Source organism: Coregonus lavaretus, assembly GCF_964263955.1.
Source record: "Coregonus lavaretus genome assembly, chromosome: 7".
Classification (NCBI taxonomy): Eukaryota; Metazoa; Chordata; class Actinopteri; order Salmoniformes; family Salmonidae; genus Coregonus; species Coregonus lavaretus.
The window spans coordinates 22677273-22694882 of record NC_139994.1 but is presented as its reverse complement, the minus strand read 5'-3'; the positions used below and the strand labels follow the sequence as shown (position 1 = coordinate 22694882).

At 47.7% G+C, this 17610-nt stretch overlaps 1 protein-coding gene across 1 annotated transcript; it reads right to left on the bottom strand.

Annotated features, from left to right (window-relative positions):
- Positions 1 to 433: 433 nt before the first annotated feature.
- On the bottom strand, positions 434 to 14148 carry LOC311131810 (uncharacterized protein; the record flags this gene model as incomplete). Its single annotated transcript, XM_084164941.1, has 5 exons — positions 434 to 725; positions 3282 to 3509; positions 6054 to 6176; positions 6457 to 6488; positions 6556 to 14148. The coding sequence occupies 5 exons, from the start codon at positions 14146 to 14148 to the stop codon at positions 434 to 436; spliced, it is 8268 nt and encodes a 2755-aa protein (XP_084021067.1).
- Between the last annotated feature and the right edge of the window lie 3462 nt (positions 14149 to 17610).

The window sequence follows — 17610 nt, the reverse complement described above, 5'->3', positions numbered from 1 at the left end:
TATAGTGGTTGTAGGAGCTACAGTTGTTGTAGTAGGAGCTGCACTTGTGGTTGTCGTAGTAGGTGCAGCATTTATAGTGGTCGCAGGACCTACAGTTTTTGTAGTAAGAGCTGCAGTGGTTGTCGTAGGAGCTGCATTTGTTGTAGTAATAGCAGTAGTTGTGGTTGTTGTGGTAGGTACTGCAGTTGTACTGGTTGATGGAGCTACAGTTGTTGTTGTAGCAGCTACAGTTGTGGTTGTTGTAGTAGGTACCACACTTGTAGTGGATGTAGAAGCTACAGTTGTTGTTGTAGTAGGAGCTGCACTAGTGGTTGTCATAGACGCTGCATTTGTGGTTGTCGTAGCAGGTGCTGCATTTATAGTGGTCCTAGGAGCTGCATTTGTGGTTGTCGTAGGGGCTGCTATTGTGGTTGTCATAAGAGCTGCAGTTGTCTTAGTTGGTGCTGCAGTTGTATTGGTCATAGGAACTACAGTTGTTGTTGTATGAGATACAGTTGTCATTGTAGGTGCTGCTATTGTAGTAGGAATAGAAGCTACAGATGCTGTAGTAGGAGCTGCGGGTGTGTTTGTCATAGGAGATGCAGTTGTAGTTATCGTAGTAGGTGTGACAGTTGTAGTGGGCATAGAAGCTACAGATGCTGTAGTAGGAGCTGCAGGTGTGTTTGCCGTAGGAGATGCAGTTGTAGTTATCGAAGTAGGTGCGGCAGTTGTAGTGGTCGTAGGACCTACAGTTGTTGTAGTAGGAGCTGTAGTTGTGGTTGTTGTAGTAGGTACTGCAGATGTAGTGGTTGTGTGAACCACATTTGTTGTAGTGGGTGCTGCAGGTGTGGTTGTCGTAGGAGCTGCAGTTGTGGTTGTCGTAGGAGCTTCAGTTGTTGTTATAGGACCTGCAGTTGTCGTAGAAGCTTCAGTTGGTGAAGGAGCTGCAGTTGTCATTGTAGGTGCTGCAGTTGAAGTTGTCGTAGAAGGTGCTGCAGTTGTAGTGGTCGTAGGAGCTACATTTGTTGTAGTAAGAACTCTAGTTGTGGTTATTGTAGTAGGTACTGCAGTTGTAGTGGTTGGAAGAGCTACAGTTGTTGATGTAGCATTTACAGTTGTTGTTGTAGCAGCTACAGTTGTCGTTGTAGGTGCTGCTGTTGTAATGGTTGTAGGAGCTACAGATGGTGTAATAGGAGCTGCAGTTGTTGAAAGTGCTGCAGTTATAGTGGTTGTAGGAGCTACGGTTGATGTGGTAGGAGCTGCAATGGTTGTCGTAGGTGCTAGAGTTGTTGTAGTAGGAGCTGTAGTTGTGGTTGTCGTAGTAGGTACTGCAGTTGTAGTGGTCGTAAGATATACAGTTGCTGTCATAGGAGCTACAGTTGTCGTAGTAGGTGCTGCAGTTGTAGTGGTCGTAGGAGCTACAGTTGTGGTTGTTGTTGTTGCTGTCTTAGGAGCTACAGTTGTTGTAGTAGGAGTTGTAGTTGTGGTTTTTGTAGTAGGTACTGCAGATGTAGTGGTCATAGGAGCTACAGTTGTCGTAAGTGCTGCAGTTGTCGTAGGAGATACAGCTGTCGTTGTAGTTGCTGCTGTTTTAGTGGTCGTAGGAACTACAGTTGTTGTCATAGGAGCTGCAGTTGTGGTTGTCGTAGGAGCTGCAGTTGTAGTGGTCGAAGGACCTAAAGTTGTTGTAGTAAGAGATGCAGTTGTTGTAGTAGGTGCTGTAGTTGTAGTGGTCGTAGGAGCTACAGTTGCTGTAGTAGGAGCTGCAGTTGTCGTTATCGTAGGAGCTATTGTAGTTAGAGCTGTAGCAGTTGTCGTAGGAACTACAGTTGTTGTAGTAGGAGTTACAGTTTTTGATGTAGAGGCTGCAGTTGTTGTATGACCTGGAGTTGTTGTAGTTTTAGTGGTCATAGTAGCTCCAGTTGTTGTAGTAGGACCTGCAGTTGGGGTTATCATGGGAGCTGCAGTTGTTGTCGTAGGAGCTTCAGTTGGTGTAAAAGCTACAGTTGTCGTTGTAGGTGCTGCAGTTGTGGTGGTCGTAGGAGCTACAGTTGTAGTAGGAGCTGCAATTGGGGTTGTCGTAGGAGTTGTAGTTGTTGTAGTAAGATTAGCAGTGGTTGTTGTAGGTGCTGTTGTTGTGGTTGTCGTAGGAGCTACATTTATTATAGTAAGAGCTGTAGTTGTTTTTGTCGTAGTAAGTACTGCAGTTGTAGTGGTCGTAGGACCTACATTTGTTGTCGTAGGAGGTACAGTTGTCATAGGAGCTTCAGTTGTCGTAGGAGCTTCAGCTGTCGTAGGAGCTTCAGTTGTCGTAGGAGCTTCAGTTGTCGTAGGAGCTTCAGTTGTCGTAGGTGCTGCAGCTGTCGTAGTAGGTGCTGCAGTTGTAGAGGTCGTAGGAGCTACAGTATTTGTTGTAGGAGCTAAAGCTGTTGTAGTTGGTGTAGAAGCTACCGATGTTGTAGTAGGAGCTGTAGATGTTGTTGTCATAGGAGCAGCAGTTGTAGTTGCCATAGTCGGTGCTGCAGGTGTGGTGGTCGTAGGACCTACAGTTGTTATAGTAGGAGCTGTAGTTGTGTTTGTTGTAGTAGGTACTGCAGGTGTAGTGGTCGTAGGAACTGCAGTTGTTGTCGGCGGAGCTTCAGTTGTTGTAGTAGGAGTTGCAGTGGTTATCGTAGTAGGTGCTGCAATTGTAGTGGTAGTAGGAGCTACATTTGTTGCAGTAGGAGATAGAGTGGTTGTCGTAATAGGTTCTGCAGTTGTAATGGCCGTAAGAACTGTAGGTGTTGTAGTAAGAGCTGTATTTGTGGTAAATGTAGTTGGTACTGCTGGTGTGGTTGTCATAGGAGCTACAGTTGTTGTCGTAGGAGCTGCAGTTGTAGGAGCTGCAGTTGTCGAAGAAGATAGAGTTGTCAGTGTAGGTTCTTCTTTTGTAGTAGTCGAAGGACCTACAATTGTTGTAGTAAGAGCTGCAGTTCTTGTCGTAGGGGCTGCTATTGTTGTTGTCGTAGGAGCTTCAGTTTTTGTAGTGGGAGCTGTAGTTGTGGTTGTTAAAGTAGATATTGCAGATGTAGTGGTAGTAGGAGCTACAGTTGTTGTCGTAGGAGCTGCAGTTGTCGTAGGAGCTTCAGTTGTCGTAGTAGCTGCAGTTGTCGTAGAAGCTTCAGTTGTCGTAGGAGCTGGAGTTGACGTAGGAGCTTCAGTTGTCGTAGGAGCTGCAGTTGTCGTAGGAGCTGCAGTTGTCGTAGGTGCTGCAGCTGTCGTAGTAGGTGTTGTAGTTGTCGTAGTAGGTGCTGCAGTTGTACAGGTCGTAGGAGCTACAGTATTTGTTGTAGGAGCTAAAGCTGTTGTAGTCGGTGTAGAAGCTACCGATGTTGTAGTAGGAGCTGTAGATGTTGTTGTCATAGGAGCAGCAGTTGTAGATGCCATAGTCGGTGCTGCAGGTGTGGTGGTCGTAGGACCTACAGTTGTTGTAGTAGGAGTTGCAGTTGTGTTTGTTGTAGTACGTACTGCAGGTGTAGTGGTCGTAGGAACTGCAGTTGTTGTCAGCGGAGCTTCAGTTGTCGTTGTAGGTGCTACTGTTGTAGTGTCCGTAGGAGCTACAGTTGTTGTAGTAGAAGATGCAGTCGTTATCGTAGTAGGTGCTGCAATTGTAGTGGTAGTAGGAGCTACATTTGTTGCCGTAGGAGCTACAGTGGTTGTCGTAGTAGGTTCTGCAGTTGTAATGGCCGTAAGAACTGTAGGTGTTGTAGTAAGAGCTGTATTTGTGGTAATTGTAGTTGGTACTGCTGGTGTGGTTGTCATAGGAGCTACAGTTGTTGTCGTAGGAGCTGCAGTTGTAGGAGCTGCAGTTGTCGAAGAAGATACAGTTGTCAGTGTAGGTTCTTCTTTTGTAGTAGTCGAAGGACGTACAATTGTTGTAGTAAGAGCTGCAGTTGTTGTCGTAGGGGCTGCTATTGTTGTTGTAGTGGGAGCTGTAGTTGTGGTTGGTAAAGTAGGTATTGCAGATGTAGTGGTAGTAGGAGCTACAGTTGTTGTGGTAGGAGCTGCAGTTGTCGTAGGAGCTTCAGTTGTCGTAGGAGCTGCAGTTGTCGTAGGTGCTGCAGCTGTCGTAGTAGGTGCTGCAGTTGTAGAGGTCGTAGGAGCTAGAGTATTTGTTGTAGGAGCTAAAGCTGTTGTAGTGGGTGTAGAAGCTACAGTTGTCAGTGTAGGTTCTTCTTTTGTAGTAGTCGAAGGACCTACAATTGTTGTAGTAAGAGCTGCAGTTCTTGTCGTAGGGGCTGCTATTGTTGTTGTCGTAGGAGCTTCAGTTTTTGTAGTGGGAGCTGTAGTTGTGGTTGTTAAAGTAGATATTGCAGATGTAGTGGAAGTAGGAGCTACAGTTGTTGTCGTAGGAGCTGCAGTTGTCGTAGGAGCTTCAGTTGTCGTAGTAGCTGCAGTTGTCGTAGGAGCTTCAGTTGTCGTAGGAGCTGGAGTTGACGTAGGAGCTTCAGTTGTCGTAGGAGCTGCAGCTGTCGTAGGTGCTTCAGTTGTCGTAGGAGCTGCAGTTGTCGTAGGAGCTGCAGCTGTCGTAGGAGCTTCAGTTGTCGTAGGAGCTGCAGTTGTCGTTGGAACTGCAGTTGTCGTAGGGGCTGCAGCTGTCGTAGTAGGTGCTGCAGTTGTCATAGTAGGTGATGCAGTTTTAGAGGTCTTAGGAGCTACAGTATTTGTTGTAGGAGCTAAAGCTGTTGTAGTCGGTGTAGAAGCTACCGATGTTGTAGTAGGAGCTGTAGATGTGGTTGTCATAGGAGCAGCAGTTGTAGTTGCCATAGTCGGTGCTGCAGGTGTGGTGGTCGTAGGACCTACAGTTGTTGTATTAGGAGTTGCAGTGGCTATCGTAGTAGGTGCTGCAAATGTAGTGGTAGTAGGAGCTACATTTGTTGACGTAGGAGCTACAGTAGTTGTTGTAGGTGCTACTCTTGTAGTGGTTATAGGAGCTACAGCTGTGGTTGTTGTAGTAAGTACGCTTTTTGCAGTTGTCGTAGGAGCTGCAGCTGTCGTAGGAGCTTCAGTTGTCGTAGGAACTTCAGTTGTCGTAGGAGCTGCAGTTGTCATAGGTGCTGCAGCTGTCGTACTAGGTGCTGCAGTTGTAGAGGTCGTAGGAGCTACAGTATTTGTTGTAGGAGCTAAAGCTGTTGTAGTCGGTGTAGAAGCTACCGATGTTGTAGTGTGAGCTGTAGATGTGGTTGTCATAGGAGCAGCAGTTGTAGTTGCCATAGTGGGTGCTGCAGGTGTGGTGGTCGTAGGACCTACAGTTGTTGTAGTAGGAGCTGTAGTTGTGTTTGTTGTAGTAGGTACTGCAGGTGAGGTGGTCGTAGGAACTGCAGTTGTTGTCGGCGGAGCTTCAGTTGTCGTTGTAGGTGCTACTGTTGTAGTGTCCGTAGGAGCTACAGTTGTTGTAGTAGGAGTTGCATTGGTTATCGTAGTAGGTGCTGCAGTTGTAGAGGTCGTAGGAGCTACAGTATTTGTTGTACGAGCTAAAGCTGTTGTAGTCGGTGTAGAAGCTACCGATGTTGTAGTAGGAGCTGTAGTTGTGTTTGTTGTAGTAGGTACTGCAGGTGTAGTGGTCGTAGGAACTGCAGTTGTTGTCGGCGGAGCTTCAGTTGTCGTTGTAGGTGCTACTGTTGTAGTGTCCGTAGGAGCTATAGTTGTTGTAGTAGGAGTTGCAGTGGCTATCGTAGTAGTTGATGCAAATGTAGTGGTAGTAGGAGCTACATTTGTTGACGTAGGAGCTACAGTTGTTGTTGTAGGTGCTACTGTTGTAGTGGTTATAGGAGCAACAGTTGTGGTTGTTGTAGTAAGTACTTTATTTGCAGTTGTCGTAGGAGCTGCAGCTGTAGTAGGAGCTTCAGTTGTCGTAGGAGCTTCAGTTGTCATAGGAGCTGCAGTTGTCGTAGGTGCTGCAGCTGTCGTAGTAGGTGCTGCAGTTGTAGAGGTCGTAGGAGCTACAGTATTTGTTGTAGGAGCTAAAGCTGTTGTAGTCGGTGTAGAAGCTACCGATGTTGTAGTAGGAGCTGTAGATGTGGTTGTCATAGGACCAGCAGTTGTAGTTGCCATAGTCGGTGCTGCAGGTGTGCTGGTCGTAGGACCTGAAGTTGTTGTAGTAGGAGCTGTAGTTGTGTTTGTTGTAGTAGGTACTGCAGGTGTAGTGGTCGTAGGAACTGCAGTTGTTGTCGGCGGAGCTTCAGTTGTCGTTGTAGGTGCTAATGTTGTAGTGTCCGTAGGAGCTACAGTTGTTGTAGTAGGAGTTGCAGTGGTTATCGTAGTAGGTGCTGCAATTGTAGTGGTAGTAGGAGCTACATTTGTTGCCGTAGCAGCTACAGTGGTTGTCGTAGTAGGTTCTGCAGTTGTAATGGCCGTAAGAACTGTAGGTGTTGTAGTAAGAGCTGTATTTGTGGTAATTGTAGTTGGTACTGCTGGTGTGGTTGTCATAGGATTTACAGTTGTTGTCGTAGGAGCTGCAGTTGTAGGAGCTGCAGTTGTCGAAGAAGATACAGTTGTCAGTGTAGGTTCTTCTTTTGTAGTAGTCGAAGGACCTACAATTGATGTAGTAAGAGCTGCAGTTGTTGTCGTAGGGGCTGCTATTGTTGTTGTCGTAGGAGCTTCAGTTTTTGTAGTGGGAGCTGTAGTTGTTGTTGTTAAAGTAGGTATTGCAGATGTAGTGGTAGTAGGAGCTACAGTTGTTGTGGTAGGAGCTGCAGTTGTCTTAGGAGCTTCAGTTGTCGTAGGAGCTTCAGTTGTTGTAGGAGCTGCAGCTGTCGTAGGAGCTTCAGTTGTCGTAGGAGCTTCAGTTGTCGTAGGTGCAGCTGCTGTCGTAGGAGCTTCAGTTGTCGTAGGAGCTGCAGCTGTCGTAGGTGCTTCAGTTGTCGTAGGAGCTGCAGTTGTCGTAGGAGCTGCAGTTGTCGTAGGAGCTGCAGTTGTCGTAGGAGCTACAGTTGTTGTCGTAATAGCTGCAGTTGTCGGAGCTGCAGTTGTCGAAGAAAATACAGTTGTCAGTGTAGGTTCTTCTTTTGTAGTAGTCGAAGGACCTACAATTGTTGTAGTAAGAGCTGCAGTTGTTGTCGTAGGGGCTGCTATTGTTGTTGTTGTAGGAGCTTCAGTTTTTGTAGTGGGAGCTGTAGTTGTGGTTGTTAAAGTAGGTATTGCAGATGTAGTGGTAGTAGGAGCTACAGTTGTTGTCGTAGGAGCTGCAGTTGTCTTAGGAGCTTCAGTTGTCGTAGGAGCTTCAGTTGTCGTAGGAGCTGCAGCTGTCGTAGGAGCTTCAGTTGTCGTAGGAGCTGCAGTTGTCGTAGGAGCTGCAGTTGTCGTAGGAGCTTCAGTTGTCGTACGAGCTGCGGCTGTCGTAGGAGCTTCAGTTGTCGTAGGAGCTGCAGCTGTCGTAGGAGCTTCAGTTGTCGTAGAAGCTGCAGTTGTCGTAGGAGCTGCAGTTGTCGTAGGTGCTGCAGCTGTCGTAGTAGGTGCTGCAGTTGTCGTAGTAGGTGCTGCAGTTGTAGAGGTCGTAGGAGCTACAGTATTTGTTGTAGGAGCTAAAGCTGTTGTAGTCGGTGTAGAAGCTACCGATGTTGTAGTAGGAGCTGTAGTTGTGTTTGTTGTAGTAGGTACTGCAGGTGTAGTGGTCGTAGGAACTGCAGTTGTTGTCGGCGGAGCTTCAGTTGTCGTTGTAGGTGCAACTGTTGTAGTGTCCGTAGGAGCTACAGTTGTTGTAGTAGGAGTTGCATTGGTTATCGTAGTAGGTGCTGCAGTTGTAGAGGTCGTAGGAGCTACAGTATTTGTTGTAGGAGCTAAAGCTGTTGTAGTCGGTGTAGAAGCTACCGATATTGTAGTAGGAGCTGTAGATGTGGTTGTCATGGGAGCAGCAGTTGTAGTTGCCATAGTCGGTGCTGCAGGTGTGGTGGTAGTAGGACCTACAGTTGTTGTAGTAGGAGATGTAGTTGTGTTTGTTGTAGTAAATACTGCAGGTGTAGTGGTCGTAGGAACTGCAGTTGTTGGCGGAGCTTCAGTTGTCGTTGTAGGTGCTACTGTTGTAGTGTCCGTAGGAGCTATAGTTGTTGTAGTAGGAGTTGCAGTGGCTATCGTAGTAGTTGATGCAAATGTAGTGGTAGTAGGAGCTACATTTGTTGACGTAGGAGCTACAGTTGTTGTTGTAGGTGCTACTGTTGTAGTGGTTATAGGAGCAACAGTTGTGGTTGTTGTAGTAAGTACTTTATTTGCAGTTGTCGTAGGAGCTGCAGCTGTAGTAGGAGCTTCAGTTGTCGTAGGAGCTTCAGTTGTCGTAGGAGCTGCAGTTGTCGTAGGTGCTGCAGCTGTCGTAGTAGGTGCTGCAGTTGTAGAGGTCGTAGGAGCTACAGTATTTGTTGTAGGAGCTAAAGCAGTTGTAGTCGGTGTAGGAGCTACCGATGTTGTAGTAGGAGCTGTAGATGTGGTTGTCATAGGACCAGCAGTTGTAGTTGCCATAGTCGGTGCTGCAGGTGTGCTGGTCGTAGGACCTGAAGTTGTTGTAGTAGGAGCTGTAGTTGTGTTTGTTGTAGTAGGTACTGCAGGTGTAGTGGTCGTAGGAACTGCAGTTGTTGTCAGCGGAGCTTCAGTTGTCGTTGTAGGTGCTACTGTTGTAGTGTCCGTAGGAGCTACAGTTGTTGTTGTAGGAGTTGCAGTGGTTATCGTAGTAGGTGCTGCAATTATAGTGGTAGTAGGAGCTACATTTGTTGCCGTAGCAGCTACAGTGGTTGTCGTAGTAGGTTCTGCAGTTGTAATGGCCGTAAGAACTGTAGGTGTTGTAGTAAGAGCTGTATTTGTGGTAAATGTAGTTGGTACTGCTGATGTGGTTGTCATAGGAGCTACAGTTTTTGTCGTAGGAGCTGCAGTTGTAGGAGCTGCAGTTGTCGAAGAAGATACAGTTGTCAGTGTAGGTTCTTCTTTTGTAGTAGTCGAAGGACCTACAACTGTTGTAGTAAGAGCTGCAGTTGTTGTCGTAGGGGCTGCTATTGTTGTTGTCGTAGGACCTTCAGTTTTTGTAGTGGGAGCTGTAGTTGTGGTTGTTAAAGTAGGTATTGCAGATGTAGTGGTAGTAGGAGCTACAGTTGTTGTGGTAGGAGCTGCAGTTGTCTTAGGAGCTTCAGTTGTCATAGGAGCTTCAGTTGTTGTAGGAGCTGCAGCTGTCGTAGGAGCTTCAGTTGTCGTAGGAGCTTCAGTTGTCGTAGGAGCTTCAGTTGTCGTAGGTGCTGCTGCTGTCGTAGGAGCTTCAGTTGTCGTAGGAGCTGCAGCTGTCGTAGGGGCTTCAGTTGTCGTAGGAGCTGCAGTTGTCGTAGGAGCTGCAGTTGTCGTAGGAGCTGCAGTTGTCGTAGGTGCTGCAGCTGTCGTAGTAGGTGCTGCAGTTGTCGTAGTAGGTGCTGCAGTTGTAGAGGTCGTAGGAGCTTCAGTATTTGTTGTAGGAGCTAAAGCTGTTGTAGTTGGTGTAGGAGCTACCGATGTTGTAGTAGGAGCTGTAGATGTTGTTGTCACAGGAGCAGCAGTTGTAGTTGCCATAGTCGATGCTGCAGGTGTGGTGGTCGTAGGACCTACAGTTGTTGTAGTAGGAGCTGTAGTTGTGTTTGTTGTAGTAGGTACTGCAGGTGTAGTGGTAGTAGGAGCTACAGATGTTATCGTAGGAGCTGCAGTTGTCTTAGGAGCTTCAGTTGTTGTAGGAGCTTCAGTTGTCGTAGGAGCTTCAGTTGTCGTAGGAGCTTCAGTTGTCGTAGGAGCTGCAGTTGTCGTAGGTGCTGCAGCTGTCGTAGTAGGTGCTGCAGTTGTCGTAGTAGGTACTGCAGTTGTAGAGGTCATAGAAGCTACAGTATTTGTTGTAGGAGCTGTAGTTGTGTTTATTGTAGTAGGTACTGCAGGTGTAGTGGTAGGAGTTGCAGTGGTTATCGTAGTAGGTGCTGCAATTGTAGTGGTAGTAGGAGCTACATTTGTTGCCGTAGGAGCTACAGTTGTTGTTGTAGGTGCTACCGTTGTAGTGGTTATAGGAGCTACAGTTGTGGTTGTTGTAGTAAGTACTGCAGTTGCAGTTGTCGTAGGAGCTTCAGTTGTCGTAGGAGCTTCAGTTGTTGTAGGAGCTGCAGTTGTCTTAGGAGCTTCAGTTGTCGTAGGAGCTTCAGTTGTTGTAGGAGCTGCAGCTGTCGTAGGAGCTTCAGTTGTCGTAGGAGCTTCAGTTGTCGTAGGTGCAGCTGCTGTCGTAGGAGCTTCAGTTGTCGTAGGAGCTGCAGCTGTCGTAGGTGCTTCAGTTGTCGTAGGAGCTGCAGTTGTCGTAGGAGCTGCAGTTGTCGTAGGAGCTGCAGTTGTCGTAGGAGCTACAGTTGTTGTCGTATTAGCTGCAGTTGTCGGAGCTGCAGTTGTCGAAGAAAATACAGTTGTCAGTGTAGGTTCTTCTTTTGTAGTAGTCGAAGGACCTACAATTGTTGTAGTAAGAGCTGCAGTTGTTGTCGTAGGGGCTGCTATTGTTGTTGTTGTAGGAGCTTCAGTTTTTGTAGTGGGAGCTGTAGTTGTGGTTGTTAAAGTAGGTATTGCAGATGTAGTGGTAGTAGGAGCTACAGTTGTTGTCGTAGGAGCTGCAGTTGTCTTAGGAGCTTCAGTTGTTGTAGGAGCATCAGTTGTCGTAGGAGCTGCAGCTGTCGTAGGAGCTTCAGTTGTCGTAGGAGCTGCAGTTGTCGTAGGAGCTGCAGTTGTCGTAGGAGCTGCAGCTGTCGTAGGAGCTTCAGTTGTCGTAGGAGCTGCAGTTGTCATAGGTGCTGCAGCTTTCGTAGTAGGTGCTGCAGTTGTCGTAGTAGGTGCTGCAGTTGTAGAGGTCATAGGAGCTACAGTATTTGTTGTAGGAGCAAAAGCTGTTGTAGTCGGTGTAGAAGCTACCGATGTTGTAGTAGGAGCTGTAGATGTGGTTGTCATAGGAGCAGCAGATGTAGTTGCCATAGTCGGTGCTGCAGGTGTGGTGGTGGTAGGACCTACAGTTGTTGTAGTAGGAGCTGTAGTTGTGTTTATTGTAGTAGGTACTGCAGGTGTAGTGGTCGTAGGAACTGCAGTTGTTGTCGGCGGAGCTTCAGTTGTCGTTGTAGGTGCTACTGTTGTAGTGTCCGTAGGAGCTACAGTTGTTGTAGTAGGAGATGCAGTGGTTATCGTAGTAGGTGCTGCAATTGTAGTGGTAGTAGGAGCTACATTTGTTGCCGTAGGAGCTACAGTTGTTGTTGTAGGTGCTACCGTTGTAGTGGTTATAGGAGCTACAGTTGTGGTTGTTGTAGTAAGTACTGCAGTTGCAGTTGTCGTAGGAGCTTCAGTTGTCGTAGGAGCTTCAGTTGTTGTAGGAGCTGCAGCTGTCGTAGGAGCTTCAGTTGTCGTAGGAGCTGCAGCTGTCGTAGGTTCTTCTGTTGTCGTAGGAGCTGCAGTTGTCGTAGGAGCTGCAGTTGTCGTAGGTGCTGCAGCTGTCGTAGTAGGTGCTGCAGTTGTCGTAGTAGGTGCTGCAGTTGTAGAGGTCGTAGGAGCTACAGTATTTGTTGTAGGAGCTAAAGCTGTTGTAGTTGGTGTAGGAGCTACCGATGTTGTAGTAGGAGCTGTAGATGTTGTTGTCATAGGAGCAGCAGTTGTAGTTGTCATAGTCGATGCTGCAGGTGTGGTGGTCGTAGGACCTACAGTTGTTGTAGTAGGAGCTGTAGTTGTGTTTGTTGTAGTAGGTACTGCAGGTGTAGTGGTCGTAGGAACTGCAGTTGTTGTTGGCGGAGCTTCAGTTGTCGTTGTAGGTGCTACTGTTGTAGTGTCCGTAGGAGCTACAGTTGTTGTAGTAGGAGTTGCAGTGGTTATCGTAGTAGGTGCTGCAATTGTAGTGGTAGTAGGAGCTACATTTGTTGCCGTAGGAGCTACAGTTGTTGTTGTAGGTGCTACCGTTGTAGTGGTTATAGGAGCTACAGTAGTGGTTGTTGTAGACAGTACTGCAGTTGCTGTTGTTCTAGGAGCTTCAGTTGTCGTAGGAGCTTCAGTTGTTGTAGGAGCTGCAGCTGTCGTAGGAGCTTCAGTTGTCGTAGGAGCTGCAGTTGTCGTAGGAGCTGCAGTTGTCGTAGGTGCTGCAGCTGTCGTAGTAGGTGCTGCAGTTGTCGTAGTAGGTGCTGCAGTTGTAGAGGTCGTAGGAGCTACAGTATTTGTTGTAGGAGCTAAAGCTGTTGTAGTTGGTGTAGGAGCTACCGATGTTGTAGTAGGAGCTGTAGATGTTGTTGTCATAGGAGCAGCAGTTGTAGTTGCCTTAGTCGATGCTGCAGGTGTGGTGGTCGTAGGACCTACAGTTGTTGTAGTAGGAGCTGTAGTTGTGTTTGTTGTAGTAGGTACTGCAGGTGTAGTGGTCGTAGGAACTGCAGTTGTTGTTGGCGGAGCTTCAGTTGTCGTTGTAGGTGCTACTGTTGTAGTGTCCGTAGGAGCTTCAGTTGTTGTAGTAGGAGTTGCAGTGGTTATCGTAGTAGGTGCTGCAATTGTAGTGGTAGTAGGAGCTACATTTGTTGCCGTAGGAGCTACAGTGGTTGTCGTAGTAGGTTCTGCAGTTGTAATGGCCGTAAGAACTGTAGGTGTTGTAGTAAGAGCTGTATTTGTGGTAATTGTAGTTGGTACTGCTGGTGTGGTTGTCATAGGAGCTACAGTTGTTGTCGTAGGAGCTGCAGTTGTAGGAGCTGCAGTTGTCGAAGAAGATACAGTTGTCAGTGTAGTTTCTTCTTTTGTAGTAGTCGAAGGACCTACAATTGTTGTAGTAAGAGCTGCAGTTGTTGTCGTAGGGGCTGCTATTGTTGTTGTCGTAGGAGCTTCAGTTTTTGTAGTGGGATCTGTAGTTGTGGTTGTTAAAGTAGGTATTGCAGATGTAGTGGTAGTAGGAGCTACAGTTGTTGTCGTAGGAGCTGCAGTTGTCTTAGGAGCTTCAGTTGTTGTAGGAGCTTCAGTTGTCGTAGGAGCTGCAGCTGTCGTAGGAGCTTCAGTTGTCGTAGGAGCTGCAGTTGTCGTAGGAGCTGCAGTTGTCGTAGGAGCTGCAGTTGTCGTAGGAGATGCAGCTGTCGTAGGAGCTTCAGTTGTCGTAGGAGCTGCAGCTGTCGTAGGAGCTTCAGTTGTCGTAGGAGCTTCAGTTGTCGTAGGAGCTGCAGTTGTCGTAGGTGCTGCAGCTGTCGTAGGAGATGCAGCTGTCGTAGGAGCTTCAGTTGTCGTAGGAGCTGCAGCTGTCGTAGGAGCTTCAGTTGTCGTAGGAGCTTCAGTTGTCGTAGGAGCTGCAGTTGTCGTAGGTGCTGCAGCTGTCGTAGTAGGTGCTGCAGTTGTCGTAGTAGGTGCTGCAGTTGTAGAGGTCATAGGAGCTACAGTATTTGTTGTAGGAGCAAAAGCTGTTGTAGTCGGTGTAGAAGCTACCGATGTTGTATTAGGAGCTGTAGATGTGGTTGTCATAGGAGCAGCAGATGTAGTTGCCATAGTCAGTGCTGCAGGTGTGGTGGTGGTAGGACCTACAGTTGTTGTAGTAGGAGCTGTAGTTGTGTTTATTGTAGTAGGTACTGCAGGTGTAGTGGTCGTAGGAACTGCAGTTGTTGTCGGCGGAGCTTCAGTTGTCGTTGTAGGTGCTACTGTTGTAGTGTCCGTAGGAGCTACAGTTGTTGTAGTAGGAGTTGCAATGGTTATCGTAGTAGGTGCTGCAATTGTAGTGGTAGTAGGAGCTACATTTGTTGCCGTAGGAGCTACAGTTGTTGTTGTAGGTGCTACCGTTGTAGTGGTTATAGGAGCTACAGTTGTGGTTGTTGTAGACAATACTGCAGTTGCAGTTGTCGTAGGAGCTTCAGTTGTCGTAGGAGCTTCAGTTGTTGTAGGAGCTGCAACTGTCGTAGGAGCTTCAGTTGTCGTAGGAGCTGCAGCTGTCGTAGGTTCTTCTGTTGTCGTAGGAGCTGCAGTTGTCGTAGGAGCTGCAGTTGTCGTAGGTGCTGCAGCTGTCGTAGTAGGTGCTGCAGTTGTCGTAGTAGGTGCTGCAGTTGTAGAGGTCGTAGGAGCTACAGTATTTGTTGTAGGAGCTAAAGCTGTTGTAGTTGGTGTAGGAGCTACCGATGTTGTAGTAGGAGCTGTAGATGTTGTTGTCACAGGAGCAGCAGTTGTAGTTGCCATAGTCGATGCTGCAGGTGTGGTGGTCGTAGGACCTACAGTTGTTGTAGTAGGAGCTGTAGTTGTGTTTGTTGTAGTAGGTACTGCAGGTGTAGTGGTCGTAGGAACTGCAGTTGTTGTTGGCGGAGCTTCAGTTGTCGTTGTAGGTGCTACTGTTGTAGTGTCCGTAGGAGCTACAGTTGTTGTAGTAGGAGTTGCAGTGGTTATCGTAGTAGGTGCTGCAATTGTAGTGGTAGTAGGAGCTACATTTGTTGCCGTAGGAGCTACAGTTGTTGTTGTAGGTGCTACCGTTGTAGTGGTTATAGGAGCTACAGTTGTGGTTGTTGTAGTCAGTACTGCAGTTGCAGTTGTCGTAGGAGCTTCAGTTGTCGTAGGAGCTTCAGTTGTTGTAGGAGCTGCAGCTGTCGTAGGAGCTTCAGTTGTCGTAGGAGCTGCAGTTGTCGTAGGAGCTGCAGTTGTCGTAGGAGCTGCAGTTGTCATAAGAGCTGCAGCTGTCGTAGGAGCTTCAGTTGTCGTAGGAGCTGCAGCTGTAGTAGGAGCTTCAGTTGTCGTAGGAGCTTCAGTTGTCGTAGGAGCTGCAGTTGTCGTAGGTGCTGCAGCTGTCGTAGTAGGTGCTGCAGTTGTCGTAGTAGGTGCTGCAGTTGTAGAGGTCATAGGAGCTACAGTATTTGTTGTAGGAGCAAAAGCTGTTGTAGTCGGTGTAGAAGCTACCGATGTTGTAGTAGGAGCTGTAGATGTTGTTGTCATAGGAGCAGCAGATGTAGTTGCCATAGTCGGTGCTGCAGGTGTGGTGGTGGTAGGACCTACAGTTGTTGTAGTAGGAGCTGTAGTTGTGTTTATTGTAGTAGGTACTGCAGGTGTAGTGGTCGTAGGAACTGCAGTTGTTGTCGGCGGAGCTTCAGTTGTCGTTGTAGGTGCTACTGTTGTAGTGTCCGTAGGAGCTACAGTTGTTGAAGTAGGAGTTGCAGTGGTTATCGTAGTAGGTGCTGCAATTGTAGTGGTAGTAGGAGCTACATTTGTTGCCGTAGGAGCTACAGTTGTTGTTGTAGGTGCTACCGTTGTAGTGGTTATAGGAGCTACAGTTGTGGTTGTTGTAGACAGTACTGCAGTTGCAGTTGTCGTAGGAGCTTCAGTTGTCGTAGGAGCTTCAGTTGTTGTAGGAGCTGCAGCTGTTGTAGGAGCTTCAGTTGTCGTAGGAGCTGCAGCTGTCGTAGGTTCTTCAGTTGTCGTAGGAGCTGCAGTTGTCGTAGGAGCTGCAGTTGTCGTAGGTGCTGCAGCTGTCGTAGTAGGTGCTGCAGTTGTCGTAGTAGGTGCTGCAGTTGTAGAGGTCGTAGGAGCTACAGTATTCGTTGTAGGAGCTAAAGCTGTTGTAGTTGGTGTAGGAGCTACCAATGTTGTAGTAGGAGCTGTAGATGTTGTTGTCATAGGAGCAGCAGTTGTAGTTGCCATAGTCGATGCTGCAGGTGTGGTGGTCGTAGGACCTACAGTTGTTGTAGTAGGAGCTGTAATTGTGTTTGTTGTAGTAGGTACTGCAGGTGTAGTGGTCGTAGGACCTACAGTTGTTGTAGTAGGAGCTGTAGTTGTGTTTGTTGTAGTAGGTACTGCAGGTGTAGTGGTCGTAGGAACTGCAGTTGTTGTTGGCGGAGCTTCAGTTGTCGTTGTAGGTGCTACTGTTGTAGTGTCCGTAGGAGCTACAGTTGTTGTAGTAGGAGTTGCAGTGGTTATCGTAGTAGGTGTTGCAATTGTAGTGGTAGTAGGAGCTACATTTGTTGCCGTAGGAGCTACAGTGGTTGTCGTAGTAGGTTCTGCAGTTGTAATGGCCGTAAGAACTGTAGGTGTTGTAGTAAGAGCTGTATTTGTGGTAATTGTAGTTGGTACTGCTGGTGTGGTTGTCATAGGAGCTACAGTTGTTGTCGTAGGAGCTGCAGTTGTAGGAGCTGCAGTTGTCGAAGAAGATACAGTTGTCAGTGTAGTTTCTTCTTTTGTAGTAGTCGAAGGACCTACAATTGTTGTAGTAAGAGCTGCAGTTGTTGTCGTAGGGGCTGCTATTGTTGTTGTCGTAGGAGCTTCAGTTTTTGTAGTGGGATCTGTAGTTGTGGTTGTTAAAGTAGGTATTGCAGATGTAGTGGTAGTAGGAGCTACAGTTGTTGTCGTAGGAGCTGCAGTTGTCTTAGGAGCTTCAGTTGTTGTAGGAGCTTCAGTTGTCGTAGGAGCTGCAGCTGTCGTAGGAGCTTCAGTTGTCGTAGGAGCTGCAGTTGTCGTAGGAGCTGCAGTTGTCGTAGGAGCTGCAGTTGTCGTAGGAGATGCAGCTGTCGTAGGAGCTTCAGTTGTCGTAGGAGCTGCAGCTGTCGTAGGAGCTTCAGTTGTCGTAGGAGCTTCAGTTGTCGTAGGAGCTGCAGTTGTCGTAGGTGCTGCAGCTGTCGTAGGAGATGCAGCTGTCGTAGGAGCTTCAGTTGTCGTAGGAGCTGCAGCTGTCGTAGGAGCTTCAGTTGTCGTAGGAGCTTCAGTTGTCGTAGGAGCTGCAGTTGTCGTAGGTGCTGCAGCTGTCGTAGTAGGTGCTGCAGTTGTCGTAGTAGGTGCTGCAGTTGTAGAGGTCATAGGAGCTACAGTATTTGTTGTAGGAGCAAAAGCTGTTGTAGTCGGTGTAGAAGCTACCGATGTTGTAGTAGGAGCTGTAGATGTGGTTGTCATAGGAGCAGCAGATGTAGTTGCCATAGTCAGTGCTGCAGGTGTGGTGGTGGTAGGACCTACAGTTGTTGTAGTAGGAGCTGTAGTTGTGTTTATTGTAGTAGGTACTGCAGGTGTAGTGGTCGTAGGAACTGCAGTTGTTGTCGGCGGAGCTTCAGTTGTAGTTGTAGGTGCTACTGTTGTAGTGTCCGTAGGAGCTACAGTTGTTGTAGTAGGAGTTGCAGTGGTTATCGTAGTAGGTGCTGCAATTGTAGTGGTAGTAGGAGCTACATTTGTTGCCGTAGGAGCTACAGTTGTTGTTGTAGGTGCTACCGTTGTAGTGGTTATAGGAGCTACAGTTGTGGTTGTTGTAGACAATACTGCAGTTGCAGTTGTCGTAGGAGCTTCAGTTGTCGTAGGAGCTTCAGTTGTTGTAGGAGCTGCAACTGTCGTAGGAGCTTCAGTTGTCGTAGGAGCTGCAGCTGTCGTAGGTTCTTCTGTTGTCGTAGGAGCTGCAGTTGTCGTAGGAGCTGCAGTTGTCGTAGGTGCTGCAGCTGTCGTAGTAGGTGCTGCAGTTGTCGTAGTAGGTGCTGCAGTTGTAGAGGTCGTAGGAGCTACAGTATTTGTTGTAGGAGCTAAAGCTGTTGTAGTTGGTGTAGGAGCTACCGATGTTGTAGTAGGAGCTGTAGATGTTGTTGTCACAGGAGCAGCAGATGTAGTTGCCATAGTCGATGCTGCAGGTGTGGTGGTCGTAGGACCTACAGTTGTTGTAGTAGGAGCTGTAGTTGTGTTTGTTGT